The sequence below is a fragment of the Bactrocera tryoni genome, chromosome 1, assembly GCF_016617805.1.
Source record: "Bactrocera tryoni isolate S06 chromosome 1, CSIRO_BtryS06_freeze2, whole genome shotgun sequence".
Classification (NCBI taxonomy): Eukaryota; Metazoa; Arthropoda; class Insecta; order Diptera; family Tephritidae; genus Bactrocera; species Bactrocera tryoni.
Window position 1 is genome coordinate 81,702,218 of NC_052499.1, and position 24,593 is coordinate 81,726,810.

Sequence of the window (24,593 nt, forward strand, 5' to 3'; positions counted from 1 at the left end):
CTGCGTTTTTGAAGTCGTTTGGCAAGATTTCTCGAGAACCGCTTAACCGATCTTCATGAAATTTTACACAGATATTTGATACAAAATTCTCAAGGACTTAGATGAATTTTTTTTTCGATTACAACCATTTAAAAAAAGTCCCGAAATTTTTATTTTTTTGTAAAAATGTTTGCCAAAAATCCAATTCCAGTTTTCGGTTTTACCTTTGTCTATGTTATTAGTTAAGGTTTTAACTAAAATACGTAATTTTCAACTGTATGGGATAATGTAGCAGGCGCATCTTTTTTTTTAAATCAGAATTTCGTTGTTCATGGTGTATGTTTCTAACAATAAAAAATAAAAATATTTAATTTTTATATGAGAAAAACAATTTTGAAAAAAAGGCTGTTTTTTACACGAGGAAACCCATGTAACTCCTTTAAGCCGAAAAATCATAAAAAGCCATTACTTAAAGGGTCAGTAGGGTAATCTTTTAAAATTTTTTTTTTTGCATTTTCTGTTCTCTTATACCCTTAGGATTAATGTAGAAACCCACTTTACCATTGGAAGGTTTCGAAAAAGACCCAAAAATAATAATTAGGGGAATGTCACATTTTTCAACGTTTATGTCCATCTGTGTATGCTTTTTCAGTACCTCAAACTTTAAACGCGCTTTTCTCAAAACACACTTTTTTAAACTGGCGGTCGTGATTCCGGTCGAACTACTCAACCAATTTGCTCAACTACTACTAGATTCATACTTTTTTACAATTTATTGACAATGTTCACTTTTTTATTTATCAACGTTTTTCATGATTCTAGTAGGGACGATAACCATTGACGTACTTTTTAAGAATAATTTGGGTTTTTGTGTTTCAGATGATCCAAACATCAGAAATCATGTCCGCCAGTGAAAAAACGCATCTCATTCACCCAGATATTTCTCCGACAGATGTCATCAAAAAATTCCTAAACAATTTGTTTATACACTCCACGATATACCTCATGATATATGAAAAAAGTTCTATTGTAGAATAAAAATTTCTATGAAAAAAATGTCAAAAAACAGGCCAGATTACCCTACTGACCCCCTAATCAAGCAAAACAAGTGTATCTGTGGACAAACATTTTTAGGAAAGGTGGACGAACGCGCGCTCCCTACTGGGTTATAGGTACTTATCTCACAGACGCTATCAATCGCTATATCAATCAAATTTGCTGGTAAACTTTTTCTCTATTTTGTTAAGAATCGAACGTACATAACAATTTCGTGTACTTTTGTAATTCGATCTTCAGATACTTACAGAAAATTTTATATCAATCCCAAGTACTACTCCCTGTTGACTAAACTATGATTTAAGCGATAGTTCACTACTCAGAAGCTTTCAAGTTTTTTGCTTGAAATGATCTCCGTCTTAAAATATCAAGCCTAGTGTGATTTTAAATGCAATCACAAAATATTAAAGTTCAACAATTTTTAGAAAAATTCATTTAGATTTTCTTTTAAGTCGTTCCATTGTGGAATTCGTCGTAAATTTCTTAGTATCCATGCTTAAAAAATTGTACTGATTCAACAACTTTTTTATATTGACTTAGATAAAAAAACACAGTTCCTGAAGCAGTTCCTGTCTTAGTTTTAATTGGTATGCCTTCATTGGAACACGTTTATTGCCGAACTTTTATTATCACTTCTACGTACACATGACTACAATGTAAATATGAACTATGTAGGCTACGCAAGCACGCGCACTGCCAGCAACGGTACCATATACTCTTTTTGGCAAAACCGCTTTGATAAGCTTATTGTTGCAACAACTGAATGCTCACTTTCTGTTTCTAAGCGCGCTAATAGAGTGAACTGACCTGTCAAGGTACTATAATTTCAACATGTGTCTCACTCATTATTTTGCGTATTTCAGTATATGCACATACATACATAATAAAAACACATATATATGTATATAATATCATAATTCAAAAGGTATGTCTAATTTTTATGAATACTAAAGAAATTCCATAACAGTTGCATGGTATAAAATTGGTCGCAAATTCACATTTGATATCATTCAATTCGTGTAATCACTACAGCACAGAACAACTTTACTCCTTACGAGACCAAATTTGCAAAATATGGCATTCAAGGTAAAAGGATTGAAATATTACACCTAATAATTTCTTATAAATAGTAAATTCCACTTTAATATTTGCAGTTTGTATTCGCACTCGCTTTCGTCGCTGTTGCCAGCGCTGGCTACGCTCCCATTGCTCCAGTTTACCATTCCGCACCAGCCGTCGCCGTGCACGCAGCACCTGTGGCTGTAGCCCAAAAAGTTGTTGTGAAGTCGGAGGAATACGATCCTCATCCTCAATACAAATTCTCTTATGGCGTTGATGACAAACTCACCGGTGATTCCAAGAGCCAAGTGGAGGAACGTGATGGTGATGTGGTCCATGGTGAATATTCCCTCATTGACGCTGATGGTTACAAACGCACTGTTCAGTACTCTGCTGATCCCATCAATGGTTTCAACGCCGTCGTGAACCGTGAACCTCTCGTAAAAGCTGTTGCCGTCGCTCCAGTTGTAAAGACTGTTGCTCCAGTTGCCCACTACTCCGCTCCAGTTGCTCACTACGCTGCTCCAGTTGCCCACTACGCCGCTCCAGTCGCTCACTACTCAGCCCCCGCCCTGGTCAAGACCGTTGCCCCCGTAGCTCATTATGCTGCCCCAGTGGCTCATTATGCCGCTCCAGCTGCCCATTATGCATCATATGCTGCCCCCGCAGTTGTCAAATACCATCATTAAAACCTGTAAATATTGTGATTATAGTACATATAAAGGATTGTTCTTGTTAAAATATACCTGCGAGTATATACTTATTTATGCTTATCGATGAAACAGTGGAGTTAATTAAAGTTATAACTTATCTAAATACGAATATAATTTCTTTAAAGTTTTATTTGATAGTTTTAAATTACAAGTTCTTATCTGATAAGACCACGATAAGATCTTTAAAGCTTTCTTTTAGCCAGGAAAATTCTGAAGTTCCTTTATTAGATTCCTAGGAAAGCTTATCCAGCTTCAGATGAACAAATGATACTCATAAAACGGAGTAAAGAGTTTTAGTAGTATTATCTGACTCAAGAATCGCAGTTGAGGCTACAAAAATTAAGTTTAATACAGCATGAAGTTTGATTTATAATATTCAATTGACAGATGAACAAAGCAACAAGATTTTGTTAGAACTGGTTGTCATAATATGTCATAGTATCCAATAAAGTGGGCAGTGTAACACTAGAACCACGAGGTATTCGTCGACAACTTACAGGGCAGTTAAGAAGATTTCTGCTATTAGAGACTGGCACGCAAAGATGTTGTCGATGGCAACCGCAAAACCGTTTGGTTTGGGTCTCTACGTCGTGTCGTGTTCGTCGTCGAAATATAAGTCCACTATTGTAGTCCAGAGTCGAAGAGACTTCAAGGAACAGTCGAAACACTGTACTTCATACTCCAAACTTCTGACCAGGAGCAGAGGGTGAAAACCGTTGTTTCCTGTTTTTCTTAAGAGTTGATCAATATCGTCTCTCTGAATAAGACCAAATTACAGAAAACTCCTTTTGCGAAAACAAATGGTCTTCCCTTATGACAATGCCCCGTCCCACGTATCCGTTTTTGTGGCGGTCGAATTAAGCGACGAGCTTTTGTTCAATTCTGCGTATTCCTTAGTTTTGACCAGAGCTAGGTTCCAAAATATACATATAATATTCAGTCAGATTTAATGTATTCATGTTAGGATCAGTCATTTCTTTCAATTCGATGTATGCAAACTGCTCGACCAAAAGATGGTGTTATATTATCTATGTCAATCATGTTGAGGCAGACATATCTTTGTTTCAAAAGTTAGCAATATCCTGTCATATATCAGTCGGTTAGTCATATCCTTCTCTATGTATGTATGTATGAAGTAGTCACAAAGTTTTTGAGATATCAATCTGAAAGTTTACACACGTCCAATTCGGACAACTACAACATATAGCTGTCATACAAACTGAACGATCAAAATCTTGTCCGTTTACGCACAATTATTTTATTTGACGAAGAGTCTTCACGAAATTTAGCGGAGATTTTTATTTCAAAACAGCGGAACAATCAACGTAAAGAATTGTTTAGATCGAACTTCTGCTTCCTCGTCTTTATTGGGGTAAGCGGTGTCACGCGAGTTTACAAAAGCGCGTCTGTCGTTCTTCCTTTTCGCTGTTTGGCGCTAGTTGGAGATTCCAAGTGTAGCCAAGTCCTTCTCCGCCAGGTTTTTCAAGCGGAGTGGAGGTCTTTCTCATCTTCAGCTACTCCCGGTGGGTACTGCATCGAATACTCTTAGAGCTGGAGTGTTTTCATCATCGTCCATGCCTCTGCACCAAATAGCAAGACAAGGATGATGAGTGACTTGTAGGGTTTGGCCTTTGTGCGTCGAAAGAGGACTTTACTTCTTAATTGCTTACTCAGTCCGAAGTAGCTAGTAGTGTTATCCGGATACTGTAAACCGAATGATATTATTCGAATAACGCCCTATTCGTTTAATCAAATTAGTTGATTAGTCGAATACAAAGAGCTTTATTTGAAACTACCCTTAGGGATCACAATCACTTTTGAATATTTCTCTTTCTGGGCATTCTTCAATTAAAGCTAGACGACCTTCTTATACATATTCAAATAACTAAATATTTTGAACAACCTTTTCGTTTTCACTTAAACCGGCCAAGACATTTTAGTATAGTACATACCACGGTGGTTAAATTAATTGTGTCATTTTTAAGGCTGTGAGTGAAAATGTTTAAATGCTCATACATGTTATTATGCTACTATCTATCAGTATTTATATTAACACATTGTATGTACTTATGTCAATGCTAATATTCAATTATACTAGACAAGTGAAAAGTGAACTCTAGTCTACTATCTGAAGGGCTGTACAGTATAAAATGATCTGCGAACTAATAGCTTGTATCATTCACTACTTGCGTTCGCTGTAAGAAAGAACCCGTCTTGGAGTTAAGAAACCATACAACATATTTTCAAAAATGGCATTCAAGGTAAATTGGCACACGCCTGAGACTAAAATAACCTGATCTAATTGTTTGTCAATTTCACACAATCAATTTGTTTCTTTGCAGTTTGTATTGGCACTCGCTTTCGTCGCTCTTGCCAGCGCTGGCTATATACCCACTGCTCCAGTTTACCATGCCGCACCAGCCGTCGCCGTGCACGCAGCACCTGTGGCCGTAGCCCAAAAAGTCGTTGTGAAATCGGAGGAATACGATCCTCATCCTCAATACAAATTCTCTTATGGCGTTGATGACAAACTCACCGGTGATGCCAAGAGCCAAGTGGAGGAACGTGATGGTGATGTGGTTCATGGTGAATACTCACTCATTGATGCTGATGGTTACAAACGCACTGTTCAGTACTCTGCTGATCCAATCAATGGTTTCAACGCCATCGTGAACCGTGAACCTCTCGTAAAAGCTGTTGCCGTCGCTCCAGTTGTAAAGACAGTTGCGCCAGTTGCCCATTACGCTGCTCCAGTTGCTCACTATGCCGCGCCAGTTACTCACTACTCAGCCCCAGCTGTTGTCAAGACTGTTGCCCCCGTTGCTCATTATGCTGCCCCAGTGGCTCACTATGCTGCTCCAGCTGCCGATTACACATCATATGCCGCCCCTGCTGTAGTCAAATACCATCATTAAAGATTTGGCGGAAGTACTTAAATATTTTAGAGACTATTTTAGCAGATGTTGTTTTTATTTATGAAAATCTTGATTGTTTCCGATATTAAATGAAAATTAAAAACTATTTAAAACTAGTGTTTCATTTGTATTATGAGATAAGTTTAAATCCTTGTGGTTACATTTGAACTTTTTGTTATGAATTGTGCACCAAATTCAGAACAAAACCCAAAAATATTTCAAGTAAATTTTGTTTTCAGTAAATTCAACAGTCGCTATTATGCAACACACTTATGCCAACGATTTTTCCAGTCCTCGAAACACCTTCGGCCTACAGCTCTTACAGCGAATTTTGTTTTATCTCCTCGATCGACTGAAAGCGGGTTCTGCAGAGTGGCATTTTCAGTTTTATTGGGACAGGACGATCAAGAACGGGTTTTTTATACATACTTGTAAAATATCTACCAAATTATTCGAACGGACTCACGAGAGATGTAGAGTTCTCTTGCCATCTCTCTAACAGTTTGCTGACGATTTTCAAGCACCTTCACTTTTTAATAATTCATCAGTCGAAGAGGTCGAAGATCGTGCAGAACAAGGCTGGGTTGTGTTTTTAATAAAACTTCCAACATTCGTAACGATTACGCACACGAAATGTGGTCAGAAATACAACACCTGTTCCTTTCCGCGCCATGATAACCGACTATTTGATTTGAAACTACTGTACTGTACCGACTTAAGCTGCTGCTGTAAGCAAACTGGTTGACAGATCGTGATCATATTTCGCTTAGTAATTAAGGACACTGCTACCAACTTAGCAAAATTATTTTTTTTTTTCAAATATTATCTACCCAGGAAATTTAAATTGCAATTTCCGGGTGCTTTTCTGTCCCAATTTCAAGTCAATCGCTTGTACAGATATAATAAATCCCATAAGGAGTATAGGAGAAGTATAAACTTTTGGTGGAAATAATATTGTATATATGTACTTAAAATTATTACCCACTTGCCATTATCACCTCAGATAACTGGGCAAAAAATAGTAAGACCTTTTAATTTATATTCGTTGAAACATTTTTTGTCTAAGTTGATATGACTGTCAGTGACATTTGTGCCTAATGTGGCATCAAAAAAATTGTTAGAGTTTAGTATACGGTTGCCTTTTTGATGTACATAAAGTGCATTGGCGATTTTTAAACATTTACATCAACTGATGGTAAACACGTCAATAAAATAAAATAACGGAAGGTGTGTTTGAGAATCAACGATTAACAATCAAAGATCTTACTGGCATCGTTTGAATATCAAAAGGATCAGTGAAAACCATTTTGAAAGATCATTTGAGACTAAAAAAAGTGAAAATTTTAATTTTTTCGATAAACAGCGTTTCGTTAAGATCTGTGAAACAATGCTTTCTTACAACCAGGATGTCATGAAACGTATTATTACTGGCGATGAGTTTCGGATCAATGCTTACGGCTCGGAGACAGAGGACTAATCGGCCGAATATCGTGGCAAAATTGAGTCAAAACTGAAAAAAACGTCAATTCAGGTCAAAAATCAAGGTTATGTTGACAGAATTCTTCGGTTATCGAGGTGTTGTGCATTCCGAATTACTTTCGACAGCACAAACTGTCAACGAGAAACGGTCAATATTAAAAGAAACGGTTTCCCATACAAGATTTTGATCAGTTTGTATGGCAGCTGGCTATTGGGAAGAAAAGGACTTGTGTCTAATTTGTCGGTGTGTTCAGTAAGGTTTGCGACTTCATCATGCTACGCTTCACTTTGGTACATTACTTGGAAATTATCTAAGGTTTTTACCAAGCTCATGTTATCCAATGGCTACTGTAGGAGCTCTTCGCGCAAAAAATCAGCTTCTTATATGAGCTCTTATCTTATATGACTTAATGGTTCCGTCAACAAGCAAAATTGTCACTATTGTCATCCCGTGGTTCAAGAAATGCTATAACTTTTCCCAAAATAAACCGCTTGGTGAGGATTGTGATATGACGGTATCAACGGAATTTATACCATTAGAAATGAGGCAGAAAATGTCGTTACCGTAAATAGCGGGTTACAAGTTGTGGACCGACTGTTGTTTCTCGAAAAATAAGGAAATTGATGCGAATGATCCAACAAGAAATGCGCCGCCTAATGTTTCACGTCTGAACAGAGTCAGATTGCGTACAAAGTTTGGGAACTCTTTAATTTCCAGAAATGGCCCTGTCAAATGCCCGCTAAAATCATGTGATTTAATGCCTCTAGAGTATTTTCTCTGTGTTTATGTTAAATCAATTAATTTCGGTCAACCTGCGACCAGCGCACTATAGCCGAAATTCTTCACTGGGTCATAGAAAATTGGCGTAAATGGGTTGAGATATGCAAACATTCTGGCCGAATTTGAGAGCTTTATTTAATTTTAGCATCACATTGTTGTTGTAGCGACATAATTCCTCCGGGTTAACAGTCTTTGGCCGGTTAAAAGTCCGGGTCCATTTCTGTTACGTAGACCCGACGGTGGGAACGGTTTATATTTAACCTCACGTCGTTCTTGTTTGTTGATCGCGATTTAATTCAAATATCCCTAAACTACATGCATAAAAGAGACAAAATCTGTATAATCGAGGACTTAAGCATATAAAACTGATAAGTGTCTTCACCTCCGTCTTTTCGGTTGAATTTTAACGTACATTGTTGAACTCTAAGGTAGACAACCCGAATAAAAAGTGAGATAACCGTTCCTTACATCATTGCTTTTTCGGTGTTCATCATCTTTATGGCTTGAGAAAGGTTTTCTACAAACTTATAAGATTTTATTTCAAACGTTTTCAATGTTTCAGTAAGAAGACGTTCACTCTAAGCAAAAATAAACAATTTGATTATGTTGTTACCCATATGTATATTTTTTTAGGCAAATGAAAATTCCTACTAATTTTCAAATGTAAAATGTCACACTCTCATATTTCGTGAAAAAGTACTAAAACACATAAAATTAATAAATTATGTACCTTAAATGAGCAAATGTCTGCGCTCACATGTCAAAAATACCCACACATGTGAACAATTATTTCATCAAATGCGTGTGTGGCCTTACCTTTCCGAAAAAACGATTAACTTTCATTTATTTTATAATGTTGAGCAGATTAAACGGATACACACGCACATTGCGCCAGTTTCTTATTGTTTTAGTACAGCAAATTGGGCGGTGAATAAACCAGATTTTAACAAAAGAAATTTTCAATGATTAGCTGAACAGGTGTGGACTATAAATTGATCCGTTGACGGATACTTCATATCATTCACTTCTTGCTATCTCAGCGACAAAGAACCCACCTCTGCTCAAAAGCTCTTTAACATATTTACAAAAATGGCATTCAAGGTACATTGAGGCTCGGCTACCGTTAAAATAGCCTGTTCTAATAGTTTGAAAATATTTATCAATTAATTTGTTTCTTTCCAGTTTGTATTCGCACTCGCCTTCGTCGCTGTTGCCAGCGCTGGCTATGTACCAGTTGCCCCAGCATACCACGCCGCACCAGCCGTCGCTGTGCATTCAGCACCGGTGGCTGTAGCTCATTCAGAGGAATACGATCATCATCCTCAATACAAATACTCTTATGGCGTTGAGGACAAACTGACCGGTGATGCCAAGAGCCAAGTGGAGGAGCGTGATGGTGATGTGGTCCGTGGTGAATACTCCCTCATCGACGCTGATGGTTACAAACGCACTGTTCAATACACTTCGGATGACGTGAATGGTTTCAACGCCGTCGTCAGCCGTGAACCTTTGGTTAAGTCCGTTGCTGTAGCTCCAGTTGTAAAGACAGTTGCTCCAGTTGCCCACTATGCTGCTCCTGTTGCTCATTATGCCGCTCCTTCCGCTCACTACTCAGCTCCTGCTGTGGTCAAGACCGTTGCCCCGGTTGCTCACTACGCCGCGCCAGTCGCCCACTACTCAGCCCCTGCTGTGGTTAAGACCGTTGCCCCAGTTGCTCATTATGCTCCTGCTCCAGTGGCTCACTACTCCGCTCCTGCGGCTCATTACTCTGCACCAGCTGCTCATTATGCTGCTTACTCATCTCCAGCCGTCGAGTACCATCATTAATTCATTTCCACAATCATACCTGTTTAGCGAATAATTGAAACGATTGATAATATCCTTAAATTAGTAAAATGTTTTTAATGTATATATTCAGTATTGCTATTTATTCCCATAATAAACATTGAGGAACTATAAAAGTATTAGGCGTTGTTATTTTGAGCATTTTGAGTACTGTAGGGTATAAAGGAGGGTCTCTCATCCGAGGCGTCCTTTTCATTGTAGTGTTTATTTACGTGGCAGGTCCCAAACCCAACGCACAACCCTGCTCTTTGGCTACCCAGAGGATACTTGGTCTCAGACCGGAACTCGTGAGCTTCTTGAGTCATATGTAAAATAAAATCCCAAGTGTTCAGAGAGTCCCAAGTGGCGTTCAGAGAACTTTCCTCAGTTCCGTGAACTTCTACACATGACTCCATCCTTCCAATAAAGAAAAATGGAAAAAAGAAGTAAATACATTGAAGAAATGAAGAAAATTTTGCATCAAGCGAGGGTCTGACTTGAATGACTTCCACTATCCTTTTATATTCAGATACTCATAAAGGGGAATGTCAGAGGCAGAGATCATTTTATGCATTTCGAATGCACGCATTTGAGACCAAATTTGGACGTAGCTTAGATCGAATAGATTAATGATTGACTTCCATATGATTGACTTTATTAAGAAAATAGAACAGATCTTTTGGAAGAAAATTTAAAGTTAAATATTTACGCTTTGTTTGGTAACCAAATCTTTACCATCAGTAAGGTAGATTTGTTTGTACCAGGCAAATGGAAGCGGCAATAGATTTCCGCAAGAAGTATTTGTGAGCTTAAAATTTAAAGAACCGATCCCGTTTTCACAAAGTTTCGTCACCAGACATCAGTCAATATTTGATTTTTAAAATTGTGTAATAAAGGTTAGGCTAAATTAATTTCCTTCAACATATGAACTAGAAAATTCTAAAAACATCCATTAAAGGCCTATTAAAGTTCACCTGCTAACCAAAAGCGCTATCAAACAATTTAAAACCAACTTTGAACGAATGTCTCAAAAGCGCGTAAAAATGTAGAACACCTTTGTATTTTTGTCTATACTGAAACTAAAGAATTGAAGGCAGAAAGAGGAAATCTGTTAATGGAAAACTGCGGGGGATTTTTCAAATTCAATTACATACATTTCTAAACGCGTCATTGAGCGGGCGATTGCCCATATGGTCATTCACAGCGCTCTAAATGTATGAACTATATCCGTGATAACAGCATGGCTTACGAGACAAAAGCCGGAATAAGCTGTGCCGGGTAAAACATTTTACCGAATCATCAGCGCACGTCATTACATGTTCGTGTTGTTTGTACACCAAACGCGAATGTCGATTATAACGACCCATTAGGAAATGAAAATAAATGAAAAGTTTGAAGAAAGCGCGGTTTTATAAAAGCTGTCTTCGATTCGTCGTTTCTCTATTCGCTATCTTTGCGCGCTGCTCTTTTGGCAAAAAAATTACATGTAAAAGCAGGAACAAAGTTATCAAGATGAATTTGTACAAGAGAGTAAGCATAAACCAATAAAGTGGTAGGTAAGTTGCCTTTTATTTTTCCGGAATAAAAAACAAAAAACAAATATTAATCAACGAAAACCGTCCAGCTGTTTTTCAAAATATTCTCCATTAAGATCTCTGCACATTTTGAAACACCCATACAGTCGACTGCTCTTTAAATTAGGGCTCCTACGTATAAATCCACGTCATCTTTCATGATGCCATAGATGTGTTTCAAAGCCCCGCTATTTTTAATTTTTTTTTTAAATAAAGTTAAATTAAGTTCATCGACGCACTATTGCTGAGATAATCCAAGTGGAAAATTGGAAAAAAATTTTGATTTCAAAAATATAATCGACTTGAACCGCTGAGGAAGTTAAATATTTTTCAGATAATATTTTGTGAGCTAAGCATCAAACGATCCGAAAAACAAAAATTTAACTAATCTAAATTTCCCACAGGGCAGTCATTCGCATATGTGTGTTTGCATAGCATTCTTTGGCCACATGAGTTATTTAATTGAGCCATTTAGTAATTTTGGCCATTTGATTTAGCTGTTGGCGCCAAGCACTTGTCTGCCAGCGCTGCGAACGAAACCAGCCAATGAACAGAGCATTAACTGCATTAACCGATTATGCCCGCTATAATTTCAACGCCATACGACACATGGACGCGGTGCGCAGACTTAGCGCAAATCACCTTTGCCGTGTTTACGCTGAAAGGTTTGAAAAATTGGCCGGCTATTTGCCAGCGAATGCGTTGAAAATTGTATCGCGAACATGACATTGAAATTCCTCTTGCAAACGGAATTTCCTAATTGTTAGATATGTGCTAGTATTCGCTCGTCATTTCAAACTTTGTGTACGTATGTAAATATGTATGTGTTGTTGTTGGTGTATTTGTTGGAGCACAGTGGATAACATGCGCTGGAGCAATTGTTGCTTTAATGCCACCAATATTTGGCTAATGAAATCGAAAAGTTCTCATTAAAACACGAATGCGCGATTGAATGGACGATTGGAGAATTTCGTGAGATTTTTTATTTATTAAATAAATATATATGTAAGTACATATACATAGGTATGTTTTTACGCTATTGTGCTATTATAATCGTGTACATACATACATATGTACACATGTTTAATTAATTTACAGGTTTTCAGTGCAGTAAGCCAACGTGATTCGCATATTTCCGGTTCGAAATTCTTAACGCTTCATTTTATGCCCCAAATTCGTACATTTTGATTGATAATAATACTCGCTACATATACTGGGTGGTTCATGTGTTCATTTATTTTTTAGAATTAAATATAAAAGTATATATCGATAAGTTATCGGCTGGAAAAAATATTATAAGCATTTTCTGACATAATTGTTAGAACATTGTGTCACTGAGATCTGAAAAACCGTAATATATTTTATATATGATAAGCATAATGCTTAAAACTTAGAAATATTTAGATTGGAAAGCTATTTTGAGCTTTAAATTAAAGTACACTCAGGGACGTAGAGCGAAAACGGTGCCCGGGAAGGGTGTGGAGAAAAAAATCGGCCCAAATTGTTGCAGAGTGCAAGGGAACTCCGGGTCCGAGAGGAATTGCCTCGGTTTTCATCTCTCTCAACTACTTTAAGAAACTACCACTAACAAAATTCTAGTATGAGAACTTTCATCATGGGTAGATCATTTACTAATGAAAAGTTTGCAGCCAAAAATTGCAGAGCGATTAGAAATTCAGAGACACAAGGAAATTCAACTAAAAAATCTATGTAAAAGACCTTCCAATCGGGTGGCTCAACTCATAATTGGCCAGCGCTAGGGTAGACTGCTTTCGCAATATTTTTTGGACCCAAAAAGCGGAGCAAGAGGTTTGGTGAGTACCTCCAATTGTGGGTGTTCTAACTCGTTAATGCACTAACAACGTCCACCCATGGAGTTTGAAACTTTTATCGGATGATAGTTTTAGAAGTTGTTTGGAAGTAAACAAGGTAGAAACGATCCTTTCTTCTTGATGGCCTCCACTCTGTGGGATCATGGCTTAAATAACTCGGAGTTTATACTTTCAGACATACCGGTGGGCTGGAAAATTACAGCAGTTCTGTTTTTTGGTTTCCTCAATCCCTGTATATAGTAGTGTGAGTGAGATCGCCATCTTGAGAATCATAAATTGAAACTAATTCTCGAATAATTTTCCGATCTCAACAAAAATTACTAGAAAAGATGAATGAGAACCAGGGTCTAGTGAGGAAAGCTCTTTGAGCATCATTCACTAGCTGAATAGAGAGAGTACAATATTCTACAGGAATGTACAACTGCTGGTGAATGCCGATGACATCGATATCAGTGGCCATAATAACCGCGCCGTTAATTCTGCTTTCTCCAAACTTGTTAAGGAAGCGAAGCTTATTGGTTTGGTTTTGCACGAGGACAAAACGAAATATGTCATGTCACCAAAGTCACCGCATTCTAGACTTGACTCCCACGTCATTTTTGACAGTCATACTTTCGAAGTCGTAGATAAATCTTTCCTTGAAACAGCATCAATACCAACAACAACATCAGCTTCAAAGACTAAATTTTATAAGTCATTCATCATCCCCGTCTTGCTGTATGGTGCAGAGGCATGGACGATGCCAACACCTGATGTGTGAGCGTTACGAGTTTTCAAGAGAAAGGTTCTGTGGAAGATTTATGTGAAGAAGGACCTGGCTATTCTTGAAATCTCCAATGGGCGCCAAACAGCGAAACTCGGCTATAACCGCGGAAGCGGTGTCTTCAGCAATAAAGAAGTAGAAAAAAGTATTTGAAATTAAATTTTTGGAATGAACTAAAATTATAGTCATGGTAGCTCTGATAATTAAGAACTTGATAAATAAATTAACACCATTAGGACCACCCTGTATTAATGAATATAAGCAAATTTATATCCGTAGAGGTGGGGTAATGTGTATCACACACTGTCTTTTGTCATCCAATTATTATCTGTGAAAAAAAGATTGCTTAAAAGTACATTCGAACAATAATAGAAATAATTAAATCTACTAATGAAATGCACTTCTGACAGCTTCACTGTTTTTATCGTATACCATACGAGGACCGGATGTATAATGTAGTGATAATAATTTATTGTTTTTCCGTTAATTTGATTCTTTTTTTATCTTCTCATGAAACCAAAAAAGGTATTTATACCGCCCAGTTAAACCTATGAGTAAATAATAATTAAAGTTGAGCATTACTACATATATGATTTGTAAATATGTATGTATAAATATACTAGCCCTTTTAAATGCAATAACAATCTAAATGTTTAAGAATGGTGATCGCTATAGCCAAACGAATAATATGTACATACACACACATATATATAATTACTCCATAATATAATAGTCGAATTACTTGTATATTAATTATGTGTATTTTGGTTTGAAATTAGAAAAACAATTAACAATAATAAGATCACCTTTAGAGCCGCCTTGTTAATGGTGTTTTGTTGAAATATCTTTCAGTTTAAGTCGGTATGTATAAGTACAATCTAAACATCAATTATTTACTTTTAATTGGCTTTAATATGCCTATTATTGGACATAATTTGTGGACGCTGAAAAATTTTAATCGAATTTTCATAGCAGCGCTGGTGGGGCTTAAGGCAATTAGGAAGGTGAAGATAAAACGTGGGCACAGTTTCATTTTTCAAAAAATCAAAACAAAATCGAAATTAAGCTTCAATTCGATTCACACTACCCCAAGACTTCCTCTTTATGCAGTGCTGTATTGAATTTCGTTTTGATTAATTTCAAAAGGGAGCGGCTAAAATTAATTAAGAACTGGACAGTGCATTTTGGTTCAAATTTTGTGTACTTGAAAATGAGTAATTAGACGGACATGAAGAGGTGTGGAAATATTTTATATGCATAAGCCCATAAAAGATAAGAATGATTTTAATAATGTTTTATAATTTAATATTTGTTAATTATAGATATCTGCATGTGGTCTAGTGAAGCCCGATTGAAATGCAAAGACCAAAAATAAAATTTAACTCAAAAATATGTGTAAAGGATGTGTCAAACCACCAAAGTAAAATTGAAAGGTGAATTTTGTCCACTTCATCTCCTTCAAAGGAATTCCCTTCCGCTGTTATGCAGTTATCATAGCACTTGGAAAAATCCTTCGTCGTGATGGCCATCAGAGCCTTTTTAGATTCAGCTTTTAAATCCTCAATTGAGTCAAAACAGTGTCCTCGGAGTGGTCTTTTGAGTTTGCTGAACAGCCAGAAGTCTCACGGGGCCAAACCAGGCGAATACGGTGGATACAAATTTATTAATCATTGACCCAAAAGTCGAAAAATTTGTATTGTCTCTCCTTTATATAGCTGAACAGAAAACTGAATTAAGAAATGCGTGAGCCAGAAAAATAAAATTATTCATCCTTAAGGCTCACTTATAAAAATAAACTAAATTCTCACAATCTTGTATATATGTATGTAGGTCGATTAGATTAGATAAATAAATGAGGTTTGTACCCCGGCTTAAGGTCTATTGTGTGCTCCCCTAAGTCACAACGACTCACTACACATATGATAGGACTAATATTGATAAATTCCAATAAACTGCTAAGTGTCATTGAGGCGATGTGAACCCTATTTGAAAAGATGGACCCAAGGGTCTTTATCCTGCGCCCACAGAACGCTGTGCAGTCAGTTAGTAGGTGTTTTCGAGTTTCAGGCTCAATGTCGCAGAATCGGCAATTTGCACAAGCAGCTAGGCCCATGTTATATATAGTAAGTGTTCTTAAGCTTACAATGGCCAGTGTAAAAAGCGAGGTTGATTACATATTTAAAAGTTTTAAAGTTGTAACCACCCATTAGTAACTTGATATGGCGATTGCCTTGTATTTGTTACCAATACCCTTTCTTGCCAGACATATCTTGTGGAGCAGTTCCTTTTGGGTATGGGAACCAACCGCAATGAAAGGTTCGGGTCCTACCATGTTGGTGAATGCTGCGGAACGAGCTCATCAGCCCGATCATTCCCGGATATATCTTTGTGACCGGGCACCCATATAAGGTGCAATTGGTTACGATCTGATAGACTGTTCAGCCGTTCTATAAACTTCTGCACCAATAGCGATTTGATCTTGTAGGCTGAGATCGCTTTGAGTGCTGCTTGACTGTCGTTAAGTATAATAAATACATTTCAATAGTTGCGTTGGAGGTTTATCTCTATGCACCGACTTACAGCAAAGACTTCTGCTTGGAATATCCTCCGAAACATAAGTATGAGAAGTTTGGTGCGTGGTCCTGCGACTACTGCGGCAATTCCCTCCGACGTTTTCGAGTCGTCGTTGTACCACTTGATTGTACCATCCCTTAGCAGTAGCTCGAGAGCTGAATGGTTCCTGTCCCTAGGGAGAAGAGCCAGTGGTATTTCGCTACTTAAGTCCCTCATGCGCTGGGAAGAGATTACCTTACCTCTGCCAAACCCTTCTTCTGTCATTTGGTGCAGTGTGTGTTTAGCTACCTGATCGATTAGTAGGTGAAGTGGTGTGAGATTCCAGCATAACTTCAAGTGCCGCCGTCGGATAGTATTTAGGTATCTCGCTAATGAATAAGCATCTCATACTCAAATTTTTAGAACTTATATACATACCTACAAATGAAAGAAATGCTGTCACCAACATATAGAAAAGTTGCGAAGTGATGAAGCTTTCCTTTACAGATAAATAGTAAGCGATTTAAAAATGTTTGATTCCTGTTTTATAGATGAACCTCTTATGAATATCGCTCCACCGAAGGAAGAACAGCTGAATTTCTTATAGCATAAAAGGCCGCCATAAAATATCTTTATCTTGATTTTGATAGGTCCGTTTGTTTGACATCTTGTGCTATAGTGATCCGATCTGTTCAATTTGTTTGGATACTGCAGCATGGTGTAAGGAAATAATCCATAAAAAGGAACTAGTTTCTGAATATTCAGACAGACGGACATTCTAAATCGACTTAGCTCGACACGCTGACCATTTACCAAAGAGGGCGTTTGTCTTTTCCCTCTTTGAGTAACAAATTTCGTGACAACCTAATACACCTTGTTCAGGATATACTTTTTTACATGCCCATTCAAACAAAAATAACGAAAGCAACATAAAAATTTGATTACATCTACTCAAAAGTTGTAACACAACTAAGTGAACTGGCGGTGGTAATATAGTAAGTGGACATTATTGCTTTGACAACTGACGAATTCCTGCTCAAAATGGTTGTCATTGTTCCTGTAATTTGTCACTTTCACAACCTTAAATGCTTAATAACCGCCAGACTCGAATAGATAGCACGCTGACCCTGACAACTGTTGAAAATAACAGTACTGAACTCAAGTGCATTTTGTTTCTCGTTGAGTGGCCCTTTCTAAATGCATACCGTTAAGGTATGTAAATGAAGAACTGTAAAAAATTAACTGTAAGAAAATTCAGTTATAAATTAGACTAAATGCCAGATAACTAATTCATTCAACATTCGCCAGTTCAACTCAGAGCTTTACTAAATCAAAACAAAATCAAAGCAAAATCATGATGAAGGTACGCATAATTAATAATACGAAAATTTTAATAATAATTTTATAATTTTCGTTTCATATTTCAGTTGGTTATCGCATTTGTACTGGTGGCCACCGTTAGTGCCGGAGTTTTAGTACCACAACCGCTCCATCACTACAGTAATCAAGTGGATGAATACGATCCTCATCCTCAATACAAATTCTCTTATGGCGTTGATGACAAAGTGACAGGTGACTCCAAGAGTCAATACGAAGAGCGCGATGGCGATGTGGTGCACGGCCACTACTCCTTGATAGATGCTGATGGCTTCAAGCGCACAGTCCATTATACCTCTGATCCACATAACGGTTTCAATGCGGTCGTAAACCGCGAACCATTGGTGAAGGTAGCCCAAGTTGCTCCAGTGGCGCACTATGCTCATGAGCCCGCAGTTGTTCACAATGCTCCTGATTATCATTATCGTCATTACTGACAGTTGTCCTTATGTGTATACCTAACTGTATTTATTTTTATTATTTTGTTTGCATGTATTTGTTTGTTTTATAAGTGTTTTTGATTATATACATTTTAAAAAGTTAAATTTTGTTATGTGTTTGTTAACTGGCTTCGAGTTACATATGTGCAGTGTGTTCAAAAAATAATAGTTTTGTTTTCCACAGTGGTGGTAGTGTTTATTGGGAAAAATGTTGTAATTACAGAAAATAACACAAACATATGTACTTGTACCTGCTATTCTATTTAAATTCAGCGAACATACTTGGACCATCTCTTCGTCGATTTCAAAGCTGCTTTCGACAGCACGAAAAGGAGCTGCCTTTATGCCGCGATGTCTGAATTTGGTATCCCCGCAAAACTAATACGGCTGTGTAAACTGACGTTGAGTAACACCAAAAGCTCCCTCAGGATCGGGAAGGACCTCTCCGAGCCGTTCGATACCAAACGAGGTTTCAGACAAGGCGACTCCCTATCGCGCGACTTCTTCAACCAGCTTCTGGAGAAAATAGTTCGAGCTGCAGAACTAAATAGAGAAGGTACCATCTTCCATAAGAGTGTACAGCTGCTGGCGTATGCCGATGATATTGGCCGTTAGTTCTGCTTTCTCCAGGCTGAACAAGGAAGCACCGAAAATGGGTCTGGCAGTGAACGAGGGCAAGACGAAATATCTCCTGTCATCAAACAAACAGTCGTCGCACTCACGACTTGGCACTCACGTCACTGTTGACAGTCATAACTTTGAAGTTGTAGATAATTTCGTCTATTTAGGAACCAGCTTTAACTCCACCAACAATGTCAGCCTGGAAATCCAATGCAGGATTGCTCTTGCCAACAGGTGCTACTTCGGACTGAGTAGGCAATTGAAAAGTAAAGCCAACATAGTTCAGCGAATTAAAAGACAGCGGCTACCCTGGCTAGGTCATGTTGTCCGGATGGATGAAAACACTCCAGCTCTGAAAGTATTCGACGCAGTACTCGCCGGGGGAAGCAGAGGAAGAGGAAGACCTCCACTCCGTTGGAAGGACCAAGTGGAGAAAGAAGGATCTGACTTCGCTTGGAATATCCATTTGGCGCCACGTAGCGAAAAGAAGAAACGACTGGTGCTCTTGTTAACTCGGCTATAATCGCGTAAGCGGTGTCCACGCCAATTAAGAAGAAGAAGAACATACTTGGAAGATTTCCAGAAAGAGTTTTAAGTGTTCACTCAAGTTGATATTTGACCCGGACTGAGCCATAAAAACTGGGACGAAAGCTGAATCGATAAACATTTTTTCCTAGATTGGTACAAGATCGTGAAATCGTCGAAAAATTACCTCTATTCAAACCAAAAAATTTTTAGCCAAACGTTTATAAGATATGATGATTACCGAAAGAATGATTTAAATACATTATTTTCAGAATATGTGTCCTAGAACCCAATTATATGCAAATATGTTAAATTGATAGACCACAACAGTTGGCTTTGGCCTAAAGTTTCGCAGTTTAGAAAAACCGATCAGTAGTGTGTAATCACATGAAATCAGATCCCTACTTCTACTATAAGCGAAAAAAGCAAGACTTTGTTCATAATTTTAAAATTGTTAATAAATTCTTCAAAATCTATAACGTCCCCCAAAGCCCGTCTTGGCGCCAATACATGTGTTGCCAATACTTTTTACAATCCTCGAAACAGTTATTAAAGTCAATTTCCGGAATATATGTACGTAGCCTTCAATGCGCATAGCGATTCACATTTAGTGTCTTCAATTGAATCAAAACGGTTTCCCCGAAGCGGTCTTATGAGTTTGCTTAATAGCCAGAAGTATGTAATCAGGCGAATACGACGGATGAGGCACGATCTTGGCGAAAAAATTATTCCGGCCTCTTCAAACGAATATCTTCGGGCAAAAGACGCATAAAATTCAAATAGTATTCCTTGTTGACAGTTTGGTCGGTCGGAATGAATTTGCAGAGCACCACACCTTAAAAATCGAAGAAAATTGTCAACATAAACTTGATTTTGGAACTGCTTCTGCGTGGTTTTTTCGACATTGGTTCACCTTTACCACGTCGATTGATCGTCTGTTTCCGGGTCGTAAGCATAGATTCAAGACTCATCTCCAGTAATAACTTGACATCATGGTAGTCGGAAAGCATTGTTTCAAGTCTGTCTGTTAATCGTCGATTCTCAATCACTGATTTCTTTATTTTATTGATATGTTAATCATCAGTTAATGTTGATGACCGTCTTGGACGTGGTTCATCGTCAACACGTACTCGACCTTCTTTAAATAATTTGTACCAATCAAAAACACTTGTTGGCGACAAACAGTTATCACCGAAATTTAAACTAAAAAGTCTTACTATTTTTGCGACTAAGATTAATGCAGAAGAACCGGCTAACTAAGCTTCCGGAGTTTTTTTCTGTCAATATTGTTAAAGGTATAGATCCGAATTCGAATGAGGGGTAGTAGCTCATACTAGACAATTCGCTGCCAATCACACTAAACACACTACCGTTTGCATCGGTTGATTGCGATTCAACCACGACCCTTTGACATTGTCGTAAGTGAACCATTTTTAATGATCATTAACCATCCGCTTGAGAAATTGATCGCCTTTGTTGCAAATTCGAAGGCTGCTGAAATTCGCAGGTAGAAATTCAGCCTATGATCCTTTTTTTGGTCATATGGCACTCATATCTCGAGCTTCCTTTTATATACAGCCTTATTTAAATGGTTGCAAACGTTTCTTTTTTGGCAGTTTTTAGCTTCTGGGCAATCGAAACAGTGTTTACATATCGATCGGACTCAGCGATTTCCATTATTTTGTCGACAATTGGCCGTGTCATATCGCACCACGTCCAACACACCATGCAGAAAATATAGCAGCCGTAGATGAAAGTGTACACGAAAACCGTGGAGAGTCGATTTGGCGCCGTTCGGAGGAACTTAGACGGACGTATGAAACAACTTGGCTCATTTTTCGTCGAGGTCTTAAATTGAAAGCATACAAAACACAGCTTGTGCAACAACTGAAGTCGCTCGACCTACCCAAGCGACATCGCTTCACTCTATGGGCACTTGAAAAGTTCAAAGAAGATCTAACGTTTTTCGTGTTTAGCGCTGAGGCCCATTTATGGCTCAATGGGTATGTAAGCAAGCAAATTGCCGCATTTAGATCGAAGAGCAACCAGAATAGATTCAAAAGCTGTTATTTCAATCAAAAAAAAAAAACAACGGGGTAATGTGATTTGTGGGCTGGTGGAAACATCGGCCCATATTTCTTCAAAAATGATGCCGGTGAAAACGTAACCGTCGATGGCGTAACGGTCGCGCCATGATAACTGATGTCCGCAATTGAAGCTCGTGATCTCGGTGATATTTGGTTTCAACAAAACGGTACCACTTCCCGCACATCACATCAATGAATGTATTTATTGAGAGAACACTTCGGTGATTAGAGAATTTCACGTTAGCAGTCGAAATCCTCGAACGAGTCATCGAAAATTGGACTCAGCGGATGGAGCATCTGAGGCGTAGCCGCGACCAAAAGAAAGAGATAATATTCAAGCAATAAATGCCAAAGAATGTTTTTTCGAATGATAATAAACATTCCCCATTGAATTTGAAGTTTCTGTAGTTTTTCTTTAAACAAGAAGGCAACCTCGAAACAGATCTTTTGTAGACCTATTTTATTTGTTATTCTAAAATTTATATATTTAAATTATTTAAGAAATTTAGCTTTTCACCAAACAAATTTCTTATTACTTAAAGAAAGCTTTCAATTTCATAACTCCTTTTTAGATCCTCGAAACAAAACTTTAACAAAGTAAATACCACTTCGTAAACAAACTAACTGAAGCTGCCGAACAATGCCGCGTAGCTCATCGCGCTAAGTGGGTCAACAATTGTAAGCCTCACCGGTATTTAAGCGCTCAATAAAAAGTTATGAATGTGCGCATGTATAAACTTTTTCAAAAAATAAAAAAGCACAACAACATTTTGTATCAATAAAGTGCAAAATTAGATTTAAGCAGCAACAACAACAATTGTAAATAAAGAGCGACGCTTTGCTGTAAAAATAAAGTGAAAATGCTGTAGGAAAAAAGTGAGCTTTAATAAAAGCTCAATAATGATTTTAACAAGCAACCAGCTACAACTCGTTATGAGGTAACAGCACATGATAAACAGTTACATTGTTGAACTTGAAGCCAGAAAGCCGAAGAGGCGCAGAAGTCTCAGCGGGTGTGGGGCGGTGAACGCTTAGTGATCGTGGTGGGCAAACGGGTGGGGCTGAGATGGGAGCCGGAAAACCGCAAAGAGGGCACCAAACTGTCGAAAGTGCTGTGCAATTTTTCGAAGCTCGCAAGCAAACAATAAAGTACAGACACATTGACATACATACAAAAATACATTCATATATGTATACGTGTACAGAGATATATTGCGGATAAGCAATTTTATTATTATTTAATCATTTGCTTATTTTCCAGCGCACATAGCCAATATGGGCGCACAATTAACAGCAAAAGCAAAAGCAAAAGCAAAAAATCTCAGCCACGGGGCAATCGTGCGTTGGTGGAAAGGGCGTGGTATGGCCGGCAGCTATGGCTATTACGCCACCAGTGTTACTGCCAGCGGCAATACACACACATACATACAAACACAAAAATCTAACAAAGCAGCGGTCTTCCAGCGATCGTGTTGGTATCCGTTGAAGAATGCAAATCATGCAGACGCGCGTTCGCTTTTACTCGTATGCGCGAGGCAAGACGAACACTTGCACTTTTACACAAAATATAATAAAATTATAAATGGCTTAGAAAAAAGAGATAAAAGACTACACACCAAGGGTATTATAGCGTAACCATATGAAATATCGTTTATACCGTTTACCGGCGAGTATTCCATATTCCATTGAATTTCGTGGTCCGCCAGCGGTGCGTTCAATTTTGGTATAAAAACTAACACTCGACTCCAGCTCATTAGTATTCAAGTCACACACTTCGGAGTGGGAGGACAAACCGATACGCGAATTTTGTAATTTTTTGCAGTTGTAGCGCTCACATTCACGAAATGGCATTCAAGGTGAGTGCATAACTTTCATATGAGCGTGCCTCGATGGTTGCTATGTTGAGGAATTTTCGGAATATTCAAATTTTGTGTGCGATTTCAACCAGCAATTTGCTTCTCTAACTCTCATTTCAGTTCTTCGCTGTTGCACTATTGATCGGTGCCGCTCAAGCCGGCATTATCTCGGTACAGGAACAACATGGCATTCCCTTGGAGCATCATCAGCACCATGAGGCCGCCGCTTTGTATCATGCACCCGCACAAGTAGCTCACGTTGCTCATGCACCAGTTGTACATGCACCAGTGCATTTGTTGCACAAGCAACACGTTGCCCATGAACAGTATCCCGATGATCCTCATCCTCAGTACAATTTCGCCTATGACGTGCAAGATGCTGTCTCCGGTGATTCCAAGAGCCAGTCGGAGAGCCGTGACGGTGATGTCGTCCATGGTGAATATTCCTTGAACGATGCTGATGGTTTCCGTCGCACTGTCAAATATACTGCCGACTCTGTCAATGGTTTCAACGCTGTTGTGGAACGTGAGCCGCTCACCCATAAAGTTGTGGCTGCTGCGCCTGTGCAGTATCATCACGCTCCTGCCGCTGTTGCTCCTGTGCAATATCATCACGCTCCCGTTCACGCTGCCCAAGAGTATGCCGCCGTGCCAGTTCAGCACCAAGTTGCCGCACATACCAGCTACGAGGCTCCTCATCATGAAGAACAACAACATTACTACCATCATTAATTGGCAGAAATGCCATTTTCATCCAATTCGCTTATTCTGCCCTTGCCATTGTAAAAAAAAAAATATAGTTAAGTAGCTAATTAAAAATTTGTCTACCAAGTATTATGCATTAAACCTAAAACATAGCAAATATCAAAGTGATTTGGGGTAGTTATTTTACTTAAGACAGCAACATTTCGTGATCGGAAGGCTGTTGAAGAAATTTTCTTCCTGCTATAAACTGGTACATGCAATCTAAAGAGAATCTCTTTACAAAATTAATAGCTCTGTTGAGAGTGTGGATACGTCATGGCCATTATAGGTTTTGTAAATGTCAGGTAGACTTAGAACTACAACTACAGAAAAATTGTTGATTCTCCAAATGCTATTGGGTTTCAATATTCAGGTTTCATTACGAATTTGAATTTTTAAAAATATTTTTTCCTCA

The 24,593-nt window shown here is 38.2% G+C and overlaps 4 protein-coding genes across 4 annotated transcripts; all 4 read left to right on the forward strand.

Annotated features, from left to right (window-relative positions):
* Positions 1 to 2,109: 2,109 nt before the first annotated feature.
* Positions 2,110 to 2,783, forward strand: LOC120775719 (larval cuticle protein A2B-like). Its single transcript, XM_040106034.1, has 2 exons — positions 2,110 to 2,121; positions 2,190 to 2,783. The coding sequence occupies exons 1-2, from the start codon at positions 2,110 to 2,112 to the stop codon at positions 2,781 to 2,783; spliced, it is 606 nt and encodes a 201-aa protein (XP_039961968.1).
* Positions 2,784 to 5,056: 2,273 nt separating this feature from the next.
* LOC120775726 (larval cuticle protein A2B-like) lies at positions 5,057 to 5,722 on the forward strand. Its single transcript, XM_040106046.1, has 2 exons — positions 5,057 to 5,068; positions 5,150 to 5,722. Exons 1-2 carry the CDS (start codon positions 5,057 to 5,059, stop codon positions 5,720 to 5,722), a joined length of 585 nt encoding a protein of 194 aa, XP_039961980.1.
* Positions 5,723 to 9,071: 3,349 nt separating this feature from the next.
* LOC120778053 (cuticle protein-like) lies at positions 9,072 to 18,342 on the forward strand. Its single transcript, XM_040109775.1, has 3 exons — positions 9,072 to 9,083; positions 9,159 to 9,775; positions 18,012 to 18,342. Exons 1-3 carry the CDS (start codon positions 9,072 to 9,074, stop codon positions 18,340 to 18,342), a joined length of 960 nt encoding a protein of 319 aa, XP_039965709.1.
* Positions 18,343 to 23,217: 4,875 nt separating this feature from the next.
* On the forward strand, positions 23,218 to 24,166 carry LOC120778133 (cuticle protein 8). Its single transcript, XM_040109894.1, has 3 exons — positions 23,218 to 23,286; positions 23,336 to 23,434; positions 23,555 to 24,166. Exons 1-3 carry the CDS (start codon positions 23,218 to 23,220, stop codon positions 24,164 to 24,166), a joined length of 780 nt encoding a protein of 259 aa, XP_039965828.1.
* The last annotated feature ends 427 nt before the right edge of the window (positions 24,167 to 24,593 follow it).

Bases quoted from the DNA above. Each gene is read 5' to 3' on its own strand.
- LOC120778053 (XM_040109775.1), top strand. The intron at 9,776-18,011 runs TTACTCATCTCC...TTTAGTACCACA, and splicing joins CCAGCTGCTCATTATGCTGC to ACCGCTCCATCACTACAGTA.
- LOC120778133 (XM_040109894.1), top strand. From the start codon at position 23,218: ATGAAATATCGTTTATACCGTTTACCGGCGAGTATTCCATATTCCATT. The intron at 23,287-23,335 runs GTGCGTTCAATT...CCAGCTCATTAG, and splicing joins AATTTCGTGGTCCGCCAGCG to TATTCAAGTCACACACTTCG. The intron at 23,435-23,554 runs GTGAGTGCATAA...CTCTCATTTCAG, and splicing joins TTCACGAAATGGCATTCAAG to TTCTTCGCTGTTGCACTATT.